We start from the raw sequence: 17469 nt of genomic DNA, 5'->3' as shown, positions 1-17469 counted from the left end.
ATCTCCTAGGGCTGGACTTAGAGGCAGCTCTGAACTCCCTGATATGGCTGCCTGAACCTAAACTTGAATCCTCTGCATGCGCAGCAAGCACTCTTAAGCACTGAGCCATCTCCCTACCCCTAAATGTTAGATATTTTGAATTTTACTTTATTGAGTTCTGAGTTTTATTGTTTTCTTGCAAAAGTGTACTGGACTTGGTTTTAGAATTAGCTACATTACCTGAAGATCAGTTTGTTTGATGGTTGTTGTTGTTGGTTGCATGATTTTCCTGTTTTCAAACAGGAAGTGTTTCCTGAGGCTTGGCCCATCTGATGTCTCTTGTGTCCCATCTTCCATGTCCTGTCTGTGTTTGCCAGTAGGATCTCAAATGACTCCCATTCCTATGAAAGTTCTGGGAATTATTTGCCTTAGAGCATCCTAGATATTTTCTTTTGTCTGCCAGCCACATGGAGTTTGTACCAAATGTGCCCCTCTGTTTACAGAGACTTGAAGAACCCCCATGAAAATTTCTGGAGCTCTTTCTTGTCTTGTCTCCTTCTTATGTAGCCCACTATTCTGCAAAGACTAACATCTCAGTATCCTTAAATGCTAGCCTGTGTCTCCTGAACTAAGCATGACTAATGCTGTCTCCTTGGATGGCATACTCCTATTTCACAGCCTGAAAAGTGCTACCAGGTAGAAAGTGGCTGCTGAAGGTTATTTTGTTTTTCTTTTCTCTCTATCACAGTTCTGTGAAACATGTTGCCCAATGTCTGAACCAGTTCTCATATTAGTGCATGTCTAGTTTCCTAAAGTTTATAAAAGAGAGGTCTGTCTAAGGTTAGGGAGATACTCTCTCAGTGAGTAAAGTGCTTGACATGCAAACGTGAGGACCAGAGATGAGATCCCTGGTACCTATATAAATGTTGGATGGGTGTGGTAGCCTGTCCTCGACACATGGGAGGTAGAGACAGGAGATACTTAGAGAAGGACAACTAGCTAGATTAGCTAATTCTAGGTTCAAGTGCCTAGTATTAGCTAATTCTAGGTTCATACTGCCTCAGTACATACGGTGGAGAGTGATGGAGGAAGATACGTGGCCTCAACCTATGATCTCTACATGAATGTGATCACATGTGCCTGTGCATGCCTTCTGACATGTGCACCCATAAACATGAACACACATGCACATGCACAGATACACACAGACACACACTGCAACATTCACCAAAGAAGTATATGTCTGAATCCCATTATTATTATAGTTTGAGGCAGAAATTATTGATGATTTGCCTACTGAAAAATTCTTAATTGACTTTTATTTTTTCTATTATTTGAGTCATAAGTACATGTGAGATTTTAAAAGATCAACAGACTTTATAGATTTTTGAATCTCGTGATTCTATTTACAAAATGATAAATTTCTTGTATGACTAATATGTTTTCGGAACATTTTGTTTTAAGTGGCAAGGAACAATCAAGATGAATGAGCACTCTGGATATTTCCAGTGGTAACTTTCACAAGCCATCATGTGATCCAGACTGAAGTCATTTTAGAACACAAATGAGCTTTCTAACTGACCTGCAGTAATCGTTTCTCTGCCTTTCAGCCTTTCTATGTCAGGTATTCATTACACCAGCTCTCCTCTTCAAAGATGGAGCGCACATATCAGTGCACAGTGGTAGTCAGACTCAGGCGTAAGTGTAGTCAGCCTAGATGTGGTATCCTTCTCCATGATGTCATTCACAGATCCAGGCTCTTTCCATCCCGCCACCCTCAACCACCTCGTGATCTGCTAGGACTCCATCCAGCAAAACAAAAGGCAAACAGACATTTAGGGACAGATGTGGGAGAGGTCATACGGACCAACTCTACAAGTGGTACATGCCAGCTCTGTGTATATCCCTTTAGATCAGTCTTAACCACAGGACTGACATAAGGTACATTGCGACTCACTGGTAAATGGGACTTGGATGTTAAATTTAAGGAAGCCTGTGCCGCTGACCCACAGCAGGAGGCTTAGGTGCACTCCGGTCACTTGTCTCTTTTATGTCTCAGTTCTGTTTTGGAGTAAAACATCTCAGCCAAAAAAGCACTGTGTGCAGATTTTCTAACTTTTGAAATAATCCTTTGTTCTTTGTTCCTTCTCTCTCTTCTTCCCCCTTTTCTTATACATTTCTCCCCATTCTCCTTTTCAGACATTACAATTTCCCAATACTTGGCTTTTTCTCTGAACTATTCTAGTGAACAAGAACAACATAGCGTTTCTTCTGCCAGCATAGATTTTCAATGCTTTATTCTATGTACTTAACATCTTACCCAGTAACACATGAAATAATGTTAACTGATGACTTTGAAAATGAGAAGAACTGTTTTCAGCAGAGTTCAAAGTAACAAGAAAATAAAATTCATGGAAAACTTATGGAAAAATAGGTTAAACCCTTTCTATTCACCACTGACTGCTTTCAGAAATAAAATATTCAATAACCATTGCCAAACAGAAAAGGCTACATTTATTTCACCCCCGACCCCACCTAAACCTAAACCATGCACAAACTGAAGTACATATAATTTAATAAGTATGTTTTTAATTTTTCTGTGTATATTTTTGCATTCCTCCTATAGGGTCTATTTTTTATTGTTGTTATTTAATGTGTACTGTGTTTCAGATTGCTTTTCCGGCAACTGATAATGTTGGCTTAGTTTTGCTCCACGTCTTAATTAGATGTTTAGTAGCACACATGAATGGAAGAAATGGCAGCCTCCTCCGAATAAATCACTGTGTACTGGCAGTGAGCCTAGGTGGCATGGAAGAATTTTATCATGGAACTACTTCTCTAGAACTTGTATGTCAACTTCTATATGAGCCTGATAAAAATAGATAACTTTGTGTTTTCATTAAGTTATTTGGCTCATTAAGTAAATTCCCACTGTGTTTATCACCTATAGGAATGACTTCACACACACACACACACACACACACACACACACACATGCGCACATATGCATACGCACATGCATGCACACACATGTGTATGTACATGCATACACACATGTGCATGCCCACAGTGTGGAGGTGTCTTGCTCTGAACTCTCGTGGTGTTTACAGTATGTTCAGCATTGTTTAGCTTCTTCTGCTACAACACCAAACACTAGTTTTCTCATCTGTCGGGACATCAGTTGGGAAACCAGACTTTATTGTCCCGGGATAACAACAACATTCCCTTTAACACTTCAAGGATTGCCTTATGGAAGCACAAGCTAGGCTTCCCCACTCTAAGTCTGGTTCCCGAGGAGGTCTCCCGTTCTAAGTGTCTCCTTTTGTAAAGTAGAAGTGTAGTTTCTTCACCTATCTCACCAAAACTATTTGGCAGTATCATTCACTGGGATCTTATGTCTGACAGATGTGCAAGGCATTGTTGCTGGCCTTGGCCATTTAGGCTTTGACTTGTTATGAAGATGAGTCTGAGACCTTTGCCTGCCAGGCTAGCCCCGTGCTGGTCTAGCTTAGACTCCAGAATCATTCATTATCTTCTCCCCTTTTGTGATGAGCCAGGGTGCACATAAAACTTCTTTAGAAAGGCCATCTTTTGGCAAGGAGCGTGGTATTAACCAGTCCTGGACAGCAGGGAACTGGAGTGTACGGCTCCCCAGCTGACAGATTCAGTTTCCTACTGATGAAGAAATGAGCAGCCCAGAGCTGAGAAGGGTCAAGAGTTCCCTTCCTAAGTCAGTGCACTGAACCTCCCGACGACCTAAGCAGCAGCTTTGGAGATGCCTGTGCATCTCAAGGTCAAGCCCAGGGTCACTGCTTCTCAGAATCATGACAGTCGTTTATTGAAAAGAAAAGTGTAGTGGAGATATGATAATAAAAACTTTAACAGGTCTGAACTTTTTGTTTTATCAAGAGGATAAGGTGCGTTCTTTTTCTTTTCTTTTCTTTTTTCTTCTTTCTTTTTTATTTATTCTTTTTTTACACTCCATATTGTATTCCCCTAGCCCCCGTCCATCCTCTGACTGTTCCACATCCCATACGTCCTCCCCACCCCCATGTCTCCACGTGGATGTCTCCAGCCCCCACCCCAACTGACCTTTAAACAACCTGTGGCCACCAGTCTCTTGAGGGTTAGGTGCATCATCTCTGAATGAACACAGATCTGGCAGTCATCTACTGTATGTGTGTTGGGGGTCTCATATCTGCTGGTGTATGCTGTCTGTTTGGTGGTAGTGTTTGAGAGATCTCAGGGGTCCAGATTAATTGAAACTGCTGGTCCTCCTACAGGATCACCCTTCTCCTCAGCTTCTTTCAGCCTTCCCTAAGTCAACAACAGGGATCAGCTGCTTCTGTCCATTGGTTGGGTGCAGATATCTGCATCTGACTCTTTCAGCTGCTTGTTGGGTCTTCTGGAGTGCGGTCATGCTAGGTCCCTTTTTGTGAGGACTCCATAGCCTCAGTAATAGTGTCAGGCCTTGGTACCTCCACTTGAGCTGGATCCCACTTTGGGCCTGTCACTGGACCTTCTTTTCCTTAGGCTCCTTTCCATTTCCATCCCTGTAATTCTTTCAGACAGGAACAATTGTGGGTCAGTTATGACTGTGGGATAGCCCCCTCACTCTTACTTGGAGACCTGTCATCCTGCTGGAGGTGGGTTCTATAAGTTTCCTCTCCCTACTGTCTGGTATTTCATCTAAGGTCCCTCCGTTTGAGTCCCAAGAGTCTCTCACCTCCCAGATCTCTGGTGTATTCTGGAGTGTCCCCCCAGCCTCCTATCTCCCTAGGTTGCCTATTTCCATTCTTTCTGCTGGCCCTCAGGGCTTCAGTCCTTTTCCCTCACCCAATACCAGATCAGGTTCCCCTCTCCCAAGTCCCTCTCTCCCTCCCCACTTGTGATTGCTTTCTCCTCCCTCTCAAGAGGGATTGAGGCATCCTTACTCAGGCACTTCTGCTTGTTGACTTTTTTGAGTTCTATGGACTGTATCTTGGGTATTCTTTCCTTTTATTTTTTATTTTTTTGACTAATATTCACTTATTAGTGAGTACAGACCATGCATGTGCTTTTGGGTCTGAGTTACCTCACTCAGGATGATATTTTCAAGTTCCATCCATTTGCCTTCAAAAACTCAGGATGTCCCCATTCTTAACAGCTGAGTAGTATTCCACTGTGTAAATGAACCACTTTTTCTGTGTCCATTCTTCTGTTGTGGGACATCTGGGTTGTTTCCAGCTTCTGGCTATCATAAATAAGGCCACTATGAACGTAGTGGAACACATGCCCCTGTGGCATGGTAGGACATCTTTTGGGTATATTCCCAAGAGTGGTATAGCTGAATCTTCAGGTAGATCTATTTGAGGAACCTCCAGATTGATTTCCAGAGTGGTTGTACCAGTTTGCAATCCCACCAGCAATGGAGAAGTGTTCCTCTTTCTCCACATCCTCTCCAACATGTGTTGTCACCTGAGGTTTTGATCTTAAGCCATTCTGATTGGTATAAGGTGGAATCTCAGGGTCGTTTTGATTTGCATTTCTCTGATCACTAAGGACTTTGAACAATTCTTTAGGTGCTTCTCAGCCGTTCGAGATTCCTCAGTTGTGATTCTCGCTTTAGTTCTACACTCCATTTTGATTGAGTTGTTTGGTTTTGTTCTTAACCTGTAGCCAGCTCTTCACTCACCACTAAAGACACCTCTTCCTAATCTGAAAATCACCCCCATGTCCAGGATTCTGACTTGCTGCTAACCCCTAGTTCTATCTATCGAGAAGGAGAACTAGATGCTACGACTAAACTGTCAAAGAACACAGCTATTACTTAAAGAGTCTGAGAAATGAGGTGCAGAAATATAAGTCTGATTAAACATGGAGCCAGGTTGCTGGATTTATAGAACTCCAGCTCCATGGGTAGAGGCTGTGACCCCCACCCCCACCCCAGGATAGTGTATTTTCCTCTCAGTCCTCCTCAACCTGTGTCATCGTATCTCATATGGTTTTCGTTTTGAGTTCCTAATGAGGCTGGCACAGGATCAGGGATCAACAATGTGTTTTGTTTTAGGCAGGTCTTTACATTCCCAGGGGCATGCCTTGAAAGCCTTTGAAATCGCTTTTGACAATGGCTTTTTGAGATCCATCAATGCAGGCTTTGGTTCTGCCAGCAGGAGTTCATTCATTGATTATTTTAAGCTGCCTATTTGTGGAACCAAATGTGAAGAAAAAGAAAATAGGCCTCTTCTCCATTTCTGGTACACTACCTCACTAAGAGAGGATTTGGCTGCCTTTTTAGATACAGTAGGAAAGAAGTGCTTTATGACAAGATTTTTAAAAATTAAATTCTACATATATATTCCTTAAAGTCACACACATACATACAGACACATTTAACATATATTTAATATGTTATATATTAATATTACACACACACACACACACATATTTGATTCTATCTCTTTGACTCCATCCCTCCTGATTCCTGATTTTCCTGAAGTACCAACTCAATCTATAGAATAGCTGTTGCAGTTGGTATTTGCCTCCCTATCTCTATGTAATAGGTTTATACTGCTACTTCTCGATATTTAAAAGCTTTGAATTTTTATTTGGCTTTGTAGTGTGGAGGAAGAAAACTTAAAAGTCCTTACATCACTCTCCCATAGATACATGCACTTAAACAGAGATGCATACTTGTTTCTAAACCCAGATGGAGAGAAGAAGAGGAGCAATAAATAACCCTCTGGGTGTTTGATAAAGCCATAGTGAATTATTTTTTATTTACTTAAAATTACACATAATATATGCATATATATTTAATTAAAAATATGCCACTTGAGGGGACAGTGCTTCTCCCAAAACCTATAGACTATCTATCCAATAAAAACCTCAGCGGCACACAGGAAAAACCCTTGCAGCTACTGGATAAGGGAATTCAGGAGATCCTCCTACCCGCTAAAAACAATATAGGCTATTGCTGTTGGCTTTGGTGCCTTCCAGGAAAAGTGGGTGCAACCCTACTGCTGAAGACACCATACAGCGCCTAGCTCTCATTTCTTCTTCAGATGACCCCCTTGTTTTGTAGGGTACCCACCTTACTAGGTACCTAAAAAATGAAAGGAGCTTAAATACTCTGGGATTTTGCAAGACTGTACTAAGTTTTTTTTTTTTCTTCTGTCACATTTATTGATAAATTAGAATCTAGGTTATTTTTTTTTCCTTCTGAATTTTGAAACAATTTCTCTGCTGCTTTTGGGTTTCCAGTTTGCTTCTGGGAAGGCTGAGGTGGCTGTGACTCCCAACCGTTTCCATGCGGCTCCCTTTTTAAATGCATCTGGCAGAATTTCTGGAACATTCTGTTTCTAGTGGTTTGAAATCTGACACTGATGTGACAAATTGCTTATGTTCTCACTTTGTGCTGGGTACTCTCTGAGTTCATTCAACTTCTAAAATCATACCTTTCACTTCTGGGACATTTTTCTTGAATAGGATCTTCTTAATTCCAGACTATTTCTGCATGGGCTCTCCTCTCTGGGACACTAATTGTTCAGGCATTGTATCTTCATAGGCATTTATTTTGTTTTTATAGGTATTTTTCTGCATATTCATCAACCTCATCTCCTGACCACTGGACTAACATTGTTGCCTCTGCTTTATCTGAGCGTTTCTATGATGTTTGATTCTTTACAAACCAAAGGCTTCTTTTACGTCTAGGATACTGATAAAAATAATGAAAATTTCTGTCTCTCTCATCCTTTGCTTTGTGTGTGTAACTTGTACAGTTACAATGCTTTATAACGTTTTCATTCATGGTGGGATGCATATCTATGAGAGTAGTCTCGTGAGATCATTGTGGAACTTAAAAATTCTTAGAGCCCAGTGACATCATTGCCTTCTCACCACCACAGTGAAACTCCTTCCTCGTGTTTGTGGTGATGCTGCTGTGGATATGCCCACTCCTCTGTCAATGTAAGGAGGGTATCACACGTTCAATCACGCATGCACATAAAGCTTGGGAATGGGAATGGTTGACTGTGTTACTCATTTCTTTACTAAGAGCTATTTTCTTTCTCCTCCTAGTCATAAAATGTGCCGAGGGGCTGGGTTACAGCTCAGTTGAAAGGGCTCATGCCTTGCCACACAATTCCTGAGTTTGAGCTCCAGAACTCACATGCAAAAAGCCAGGCATAGTGTTGTATGCTTGCAACCCCAGTGCTGAGAAAGCAGAGATAAATGAATTCCTGGGACTTGCTTAGCCTACTTAGTTCTAAGCCAACAAGAGAGCTTATTAGTAGAGAAAAAGAGGGGAGGGTCAATGGTTCCTGAGAAGCAATACCTGGGGTTGTTTCTGGATGTCCACATGCATGAACACACACGAATGTGCATGCCCCTACACACATGTGCATGCACACACATCAAGCATAAACCTTATCCCATCTTAGAGTGGCTGCAGGCTAGTTGCATTTCTTGTTTACACCAGGAGGCCTCATTGAGACACTGCTCGGTGCTACTTACTTTACATAAGTACACTCTACAAAGACTGCATTGCACAGTGATGTATTCTACACACAGCAGATCTCTCAGAAAATGTCCCCGTGATTAAGTGAAACATGGCTGTATTTAGAAGTACTTTTGTGATGTGGCTGATTTTCTCTCTTGGATGGAAAATTATCTCCTGGATGAGTGGGTTTGTAAGTAAGCCCTCCCCCTTTAGCACACAGATGATCAGTAGACTTGTGTGACCACAGACTGCAAGGCAAGAGAGCTACAGAGAAACCGGGATGAGAAGGGCCTGGATTCCAAGCCTTACATGTAGTGCTGAGACACTTAAGCCCCTAGTATTGGCTAGTGATTTTTGTAAGCCGTCTAGTGAGAATTGTGTTTGTTTATGATACAGGTCTGAGGACCATTGGCGTGATCACCAAGCTGGATCTCATGGATGAAGGAACAGATGCCAGGGATGTACTGGAGAACAAGCTGCTGCCTCTTCGCAGGGGTAATATACTGTGGTTTTTCCAGGCCTGCCTTTTATAAAATGGCAGAGAAATGACTGGCAAGCCACAGGGAGGCTTGGCTTCACTTCTTCCTCTGTTAAAAGGGAGTGATTTATTATTAACCATACTTTATACGGAATGGCACACTGCTCCCAAGTGTTGTATTAAAGAACATTATAAGAAGGGAACTATGTCTTAAAATAACAGGAATAGGAAAACATGGAAAGGAAGGAGCTCAAAGGAAGGTTATAAATATTCATCACAGGCTACATAAATATACACCGTTTTGTTTTAAGTCTGATATTAACTTGCCTGCTATATGATACAACAGTCGAGATGTAGTTTCTTAAAGTGTGTAGAGCTTTAAAAAGTGACGGATATCATTCTGTTGATGTCAACGATCTATCAGTAGCCAAACTAGTGGCTTTTTTGTACAGTGAGGTCTTGGATGGAATGCTGTAAGAAGACACAGGCTTTAGGCTTTAAAACTAATTTTGCCTGGTAGAGAGCCTTGAAGTTTCTCTGGAATAAATGGCAGGAAGTGTGCCAAATCCCATGAGTTTGTGTTTCGTTTCAGGCTACGTGGGGGTGGTCAACAGAAGCCAGAAGGACATAGATGGAAAGAAAGACATTAAGGCAGCCATGTTGGCAGAAAGGAAATTTTTTCTTTCTCACCCGGCATACAGACACATTGCTGATCGTATGGGGACCCCACACCTCCAGAAGGTCCTGAATCAGGTAAAATTATTCTTTTCAGCAGTAAGTATAATTACGAACGGTATAGATTACCAGAATGAATATTCCTTATTATAAAATTTTATTTTGCCCAGGTAAGACTCACTCTGCTTTTGATAATAATTTTCAACACTAATTATTTAGACAATTTACCACCATTTAGACCACTTAGCATTCTCATTGAAATGAATCCACCTCAGTGTCGTTGAGAGTATCCAAAGAAAAACCACACTCCGATTTAGGAACAGTGAACAGCAGACACACGTGTGAACATGCTCTCACTCACGTATACAGTAACTTAAGCTAAACTTACACAGCTCTGACAAGGTAGTCTCTTAGGATCTGTTTCAAATGTTCAGCTGTGATGGTTAGGTTAGAGTCTTCCATGAACTGTTTTATGGTTTTATTAAATCTTTATTGGCTTCTTAATTTAAAATATTGAAACAATAAATCTTGATGAAGTAATCATTGATTTCCACTAACCTAAACCATCTTTCCAAGATAACGCAATCATTCCAAATCAATAGATTTGGAATTGGCCTTCAGCCCACCCTCTTCTGTTCATCACATCCATCATTCCCAGAAGACCTTAGTATACTTACTTACCATATCTTCTTTCCATAAGGGAGTTGAATATCTTGTCAAAACAGGCTTCCTTCCTGAGTCTCCATTGCATTGACTTACATTGTGAGTAGCGTCTGTCACAAATATCCTAAGAGTTTCTATACGAACTCTTCTTTATGAAAGTGGTCTGCCAATGAGTTGATCACTGGATGTCAGCTCCTTGAAGGAAGCTGTCATGGTAACAGTAGCTTTACTACTTGGACAAAACAAACTGAGGGAGTTTTAGAAAATAAAGACCAATAATATACTTTTAAGCAATGTAGCAGACTACCATAAAATTCATGCTTTTTAATTAAGGGAAAATGAGCATTTAGAAGCCACAGGGCAGCATTTGACTGTATCACTTAAGTCACCAATACATTTTAAACAGCTACACAAGTTGGTCATATAAGAACCACAGTATTCTTCCACCAGTATAGCCAGTATAGCACCAGTATAGCCAGTGCTAGTAACACTTCCAACATTACTGCTCCCATAACTATATTGGCCTAAGTAAACTATAAACAGATTATGAGATATCTTAGGGAAAATTCACTAGTATGCTTAGAAATATAAAGCTAGAAGTAAAGTAGGTTTTGAATAGGTGAAAACCTGAAGGGGGCAATTCACCTATTTAGGTTGCTGGTGATCACTAAGTTAGGACATAATTGGATGAAATTTGACTGGATTTTGTATTGAAGATTTTTCCTTTCCTATATAAGTGCTCTCTGTTATTTCAAATATCTTCACTCTGTTAGAAAGACAGAGTGGTTTAAGAGACTTGATAAAAAGAATAAAAGGGTCAGGTTGGTGAGTTTAAAGGAATACTCAAATCACAGGCAGGAAGATTAATTGTAGACCAGGTAGATTTAAAATTGTGGAGATCAGTTAGGAAAGTGAAAAAATGTACTAGCTCAGTTTTTGTCAGGGTTAGTAGCTTTGAGAGATGCTGACAAGAGCTGAGAACTTAGTGACACAATAGAGCTTGTGATGGGTGATAGAAATCTTTAGTGGGCAACTAGTTAACCAGACTAACTCCCACATTCCCAGAATATTAGGAAGTTGGACACCTGTATGAGAAGTCAGGTGCCCTAGTTGGCTTTCACAGATATGAGAAAATACCCTAAATAAACAACTTACAAGGAAAAGAGACTAATTTTGGCTACTGCTTTTGGAGTTCAGTTCATGGATATCTGATTCTACTGTGCTGAGCCTTCATAGCAGAGAAGGTTGAAAAAGAAACCAAAGTCTCAATGGCCTTCAAGGGCATGATTCCCACAATTTAACTTCTTCCCAGTAGCCTATGTCCTAAGTGTTCTAACAACCTTTCAAGGTTGGTGACCAAGCTTTTGGGCATTTGAAGACACCACAGATTCAAACTGTAACAACTGGGTAGTTAATTTGGGTGTGTTGAGGCTGGGGTGTTATTTATGGATCCAGAAGGGAATGCTGAAATGTATATGCCCACAGCAGAGACAGAAAGTCCTGTTTGGACTTGGATAATGAGAGGCAACAATGGAGGCTGAAGTTTACTTCATACACTGATCTTCATGCTTATATACATGTCTGATTTTGCTGTGTTTTATTTAGCAACTTACCAACCATATTCGAGATACCCTGCCCAACTTCAGGAACAAGCTACAGGGGCAGCTGCTCTCCATAGAACATGAAGTTGAAGCCTTCAAAAACTTCAAACCGGAAGACCCCACAAGGAAGACCAAAGCCCTGCTGCAGTGGGTCACCTCTCTCTTCCTCTGTTCACTTGACACAGCTTGCCTGGCCTGCATATGCTTGCCATGTTGCTTTCTGGAAGCAGCAAGGAGCATAGCTGAGGTTCTGTGTGTGATACAGTGACCCCCAACCCCTGAGTCATTCTGTTTTCACAAGGAACACTTGCTGATTTTACTGTTATTACAAGGTTGACCAGTCGCTTATCTCCATGGATTCAGTCAGGAAGCATAGCCAGAGGTGATAACTCAGCAGGGGTTTTCTCTCTTAGCCTCAGAAGTCAGTAGAGATGAGCATATCTTTTATATTTTATAACAAAACCTATAGATGTTGCTTTATTATCTTTGTTTCCAATTTTCACATGATTTTTCCCTGTGTATATCTCAGGAGAATAAAAGGCTTACTTAAAAGCGATTACATTTCAATTTCCTTTCCCTTTCTGGTAGTGATTTTTATATGGCTGTTTAAACTTCAGGGATTAAAAACTCAAGCAGAGCTTTTATGCCTTCATGATCTGTTCATCTTCATGATCTTCCCATCCCTCCTTTATTCTTGGGGTATTTGAAGATACCATAGCAGAGTTGCTAGAGAACACTGGCTCCTTTCATCTCTTCTTTGACTCCTGTAGACTCCACTTGTCTCTTCACCTGTGTGCATCAACTTGCACTAGGTCTGACTCAATTGGAAGGTCTAGCATTCCTACACACCTAAGTTATCCATCAATGATGATAGTTGATATCTCTTAACGTACTATTATTTTACTTATTTATTTATATTTGTGTGTATTGTTTCATATATATGTATATATATATTATATATATACATGTATATATACATTCATTGTGGGCATGCATTTGTGTGTGTGTGTGTGTATGTGAGAGAGAGAGAGAGTGTGTGTGTGTGTGTGTGTGTGTGTGTGTGTGTGTGTAGGTCAGAGGTTAACATTGGTATCTTCTTTAATTGCTCTCTATCTTATTTTTTGAGACAGTATCTCTCACTGAACCAGGAGCTCATCAATTTAGGTAAACTAGCTAACAAGCCCAAGAGAGACTCCTATCTTCCGTGCTCCAATAGTAGGATTATAGGTGAATGGTACTGGGCCTGGCTTTTTATGTAGATACTAGGGGTCTGAACACAGCTCCTCTTACTTGTGTGGAAACATTTTAAGCAACTAAACCGTTTCCCTGGTTGACCTTGTGGCACCTTTATTTCTTACGCCCCCAAGCAAAATTTAACTCCTTTATTTTTGCATTCAACCACTTTGTGGTATGTAAGATTCCTTTCTTCATGTGTCTTCACTGTGTGTGTGCCTTCAAGCTTCATGGCTGGCAGTGAGGGCGACAAGAATTAAACTCGGTCCAGTCTGACTTATTTAGCGGTGTTGGGCCAAATTTCTGGAGTGTGACACTGGTTTATTTTAGTCATATTTAAGCACAGCACAAATTTGGAAAAAAGTTTTCTGATGACAATGAGCTGAGTCCCACGTGCTTAAGACATGTTTGTATGGAAACTCTTTTCATATATATATGACTACACACACACACACACACACACACACACATGTATATATTTATGGCCTTTTCCATAAAGACAAGTTCTGTTGAGTCAGGAACACTGCTCAAGATAAGGATGAGGGTCTGGGAGAACGACTGAGGTAAACAGAATGCCAGTGGGAGTCAGGATTAGCCTGGCCCTAAGATAACAGAAGTTATGCAGGCTATATAGTTGTTGGGAACTATAAGTGACATCTTTCATAAGGATAGCTTTTATGAACTGAGAAGAAGTGCTCAAGATTTAGGGGTGGTGGGAAGTCTGGGATGAACAGACGTAATATTTGGGTGAAGCCTGGTCCTACAGATAGCAAAAGATGACCAGGCCATAAACTAAATCCCTTCCCAGAATTCTGTGTGGAATGGCAAACATCTCCTTCCTTTGAAGAGACGAGCCTTCATGTTTAACTTTCCTGGCTTTTCCAGTCCTTATCTGTGTGCACAAGGCCATCTGATCCACTACTCTTCCCAGTAGTTTCTTCCTTATATTTGTCTTATTTCTTCCCTACTTGGTGAGATTTGGATTCCTGTTCTAGGAACCTTTTCCCACTGTAGTCCAGCTTTCGCCTGGTGATAATAACCTCCTGGGATGAGCACCTGTATGGACAGCGATGCCATTAGCACTTTCCTGCTGTACCCATTCAGTGCAATGTGACATCTTTCTTCTTGTAAACCTGGGCTACTTAGCCAACCTGATGACTTCTGTAGTGTCCTCCTACAACTTGAAGTTCATTGTCTATTCAGATGGGCGTAGACCTAGCAGTAGCCTACTGTCACTGCTCTTTGGAAAGAGTGGGGAATATAATCTTCCTTCAAATGTGCAAGGATGCATCGAAGTGCATTCATGGTTCTTGCTTTGGTCAGAAGTCATAACAGTACTGAACTGGTGGTTTTTCAGTTTTTTTTTTAAAAGAGATTTCCAAATATTCAAAAAGTTTCAGTGGCAAATTAGTTGCATCATGTTGTCTTTCACTTAAAATAATACCATGACAAAGATGAATTATTTTAAAGAGTAGAATGATTTCCAAGTTTGTTTGTTTGTCCTAGCCTTTGGTTAAACTCATAAAAATTCTTCAAGTTATATAGAAAAGAAATGTATTTATATTGAGGTCATACATCAGTATCTCTAACTATCTGAAACTAGGATGCCAGGATGGTCCTTGCCTCTGTCATGTCATGGGTCTTGACTGTAGAATATTCCATCAGATCGTTGACTAGCCTTTTGATTCGTCTTCTTTTTGTGTGGGCTCCTGTCTTTCCTGACATGTTTCCTCATTCCCCTTTCCTGCCATCCTTCCATGCACTGTACTCAGACTCTGGCTATGCATTACTCACCATGAAGCCGACAATGAACATGACACTTTGCACTTAAGGATAAGATCATCAAGACAAGCATATAAAGGATGAATTGTGTTAGACGCTGATAAATGCTGTTTATCATAAGTAGAGAATGTCGGAGCCCAGAGGAGGAGTCAGGTGCATATGAAGAGAGGTATCAATTCCCAGATGGAGGTAATGCTCAAGACCCTGAAGTGCAAGGGGTGTGTGCTATGTTTAAGGAGGATGGGAAGAGAATAGAGTGGACTCAGGAAAGGCTTATTCCAATTCCACTAAGTGGGAGGTGGGTGGGAAAGAATTAACAAAGATGAAGTTTGTAAAAATTTCTAGTGCATATACCACCACTTTTCGGGCACTTAACAAAAACCATTAAAAACAGCAGATACTTGAGCATGGCTAAATAATTTGTAATTACTGTAACCCACTGTATCCAATCAATTTTTTGACAGTAAAAATATATAGGTTTCAGAAGATCTGAAAATATTTTTCTCTTTGATTTTGAATTTGAAAGTAGCATTTCTAGGATGTGAGAATTAGAATTTCTTAAACCACGTGATCACCACAAACGGGAATACTTTTTTCTTCTCTCTTTTATTTTCACTAGCTGGTTTCAGATAGTTAATTGATTCACAGGACAAATATTTATTAAGCATTTCTTATATGTTGCCCATATGGTGCATGCTCGTGCCTTCCAGGAAGCTGCTGGCAGGGAAGCAAGCAGTGGTGATGTGGTCTGATAAGTATTTTGTTAGAAAGAGGCTGAAGGAGCAGAAGATCCCTTCATCTGGGCAGTGGTAGATGCTGGTGGGAGCTAAGGACCACTGAGCATCATGGGTTTCTCAGAAGAATTAGTACTGGAGCTGAGTCTTGAGAACAGAAGGAGATTAGCCAGGCAAGGGATGGAGTCAATGGTGCTGTAAATCCTCAAAGCACTTACACAAATACAGAGACATGGTGCATTTGGGGACTGGACAGTAGATTCCTTGTGTTTGGATCAGATGGTGCATGTTATTGAGCCTCAAGAATAGCCAAGGCCACAGCACAAAGAATCCCACATAATGGGTTAACTCACACTGTGGGAAGGCACTGAAAAGCAAACCAGACAGGTTTGTGTGGCTGTTTCAGTGTAGGGTCTGACCTGGACAGAATCCTAGGATCAGGATGGAAACCTACAGGTACCTTGGTAATCCAAGAAGAGTTGCCAATGGCTGTGCCAAGATAGGGGAATCAACAGACTCCAGACTCAGAAGGAAAGCAGTTTAAGCAGTTCACATTTTAGGTGTTTTGATCTGAGACAGATAAGAAAAAATATATGTCCGGCACGTGACTGAATATGCAGGCCAGGATCTCCTATGAATTGTGGCATCAGAAGGTGGGGGAGACTGTGTCTTGATGACTTTCAAAGCTCTGGCCACCCTCAGAGCACACAGTTGTAGGATGAGGAGGACAGACTGAGGTACCATATTGGAGGGAGAAAAGGTGCCTGCCCTGTGTGTGTGTGTGGGGGGGGGGCTGGGTGAGTAGATGTGTGTGTAGGTGTGCAGCTGTGCTTGTGTGTGGGTTTTTCAGTGGCAGTAGCTGGGAGTGGGCAGGCGTGACGTCACCAGAGTGGAGGCTCACTTGACTATTCTACTTAAGATTTATTACATAACTTTTAAAATCCAAGTGTTCCTTAAATATCATTTCAGGTTATAACCACAAATGGATACAACCCATTTAAAGAGAACGATATTTAAAATATTTACTCTAGTTAAAATGTGTAAAAATAAATCTCCTGTTCCTTGTCATAGCCGAATGATGCGCAGTGCCAGCTCAACCAGTAGGCGTCACTAAGAACACGAGGAAAGGCGTCTAAGCTACACCCGTAGTAAAATCAGGCAGGGACAGGAGAGCCCTGTGACGTGAACTAACTTTAACCCGGGTTTATTTCTCTCTCTCTCTCTCAATTCTAGGATGGTCCAACAGTTCGCTGTGGACTTTGAGAAGAGAATCGAAGGGTCAGGAGATCAAGTAGACACCTTAGAGCTCTCTGGCGGTGCTAAGATCAACCGCATTTTCCACGAACGCTTTCCTTTTGAGATAGTGAAGGTTTGTAACTAATGTTCTTTTCTCCCTTTGTCCTACCACATTCCCTGATCCCCCTTGCAGCTCTCTCGATGTACTGTGGCCTATCACAGGACCAACAGAGTCCTTGGAATAGAATCCTTGGTCCTTGAAATATTCTTTCTGATTTCAGTGAGTTCATAGATGATACTTCAAGAAACAATACTTCAGTTTTCCATGATATTTATCCATTGTCTAATTTAAAATATTTCTGAGACTCCCCTATGGGCCAAAGTCCCAGTGACCAAGAAAGAAAAGGGTTGAATTTATCTAGTAAGGACAATGAAAAAAGTCGATAACATAAGAAAAATTCAAGTGTTGTTATGGTGACATGATGCAAAGATTTCTTTCCATGGGATATTTAGATAGGTTCCCTCTGAGTGACGAAGGGCATTATTATCCATGACCAGCCTGGCACAAAGACATCAGTGTTATGAGAACTCCCGGGAAGAGGCTTGCTT

The 17469-nt window shown here is 41.1% G+C and overlaps 1 protein-coding gene across 4 annotated transcripts in view; it reads left to right on the top strand.

Annotated features, from left to right (window-relative positions):
- The window catches only part of Dnm3 (dynamin 3), a 482789-nt gene that overhangs the window by 137020 nt on the left and 328300 nt on the right, over positions 1–17469 (top strand). For all 4 annotated transcript variants that reach the window (XM_029478095.2, XM_029478106.2, XM_085842512.1 and 1 more), the window contains exons 5-8: positions 8855–8953; positions 9529–9689; positions 11880–12022; positions 16858–16993. In XM_029478095.2, the coding sequence (XP_029333955.1) occupies positions 8855–8953; positions 9529–9689; positions 11880–12022; positions 16858–16993 (539 nt within the window). The remainder of the gene's footprint in view (positions 1–8854; positions 8954–9528; positions 9690–11879; positions 12023–16857; positions 16994–17469) is intronic.

This window comes from Mus caroli, unplaced genomic scaffold (assembly GCF_978045245.1).
Source record: "Mus caroli unplaced genomic scaffold, Mus_caroli_1 scaffold_1, whole genome shotgun sequence".
NCBI lineage: Eukaryota > Metazoa > Chordata > Mammalia > Rodentia > Muridae > Mus > Mus caroli.
Note: the sequence above shows the minus strand (reverse complement) of the source record. Positions and strands in the feature narration are given on the sequence as shown.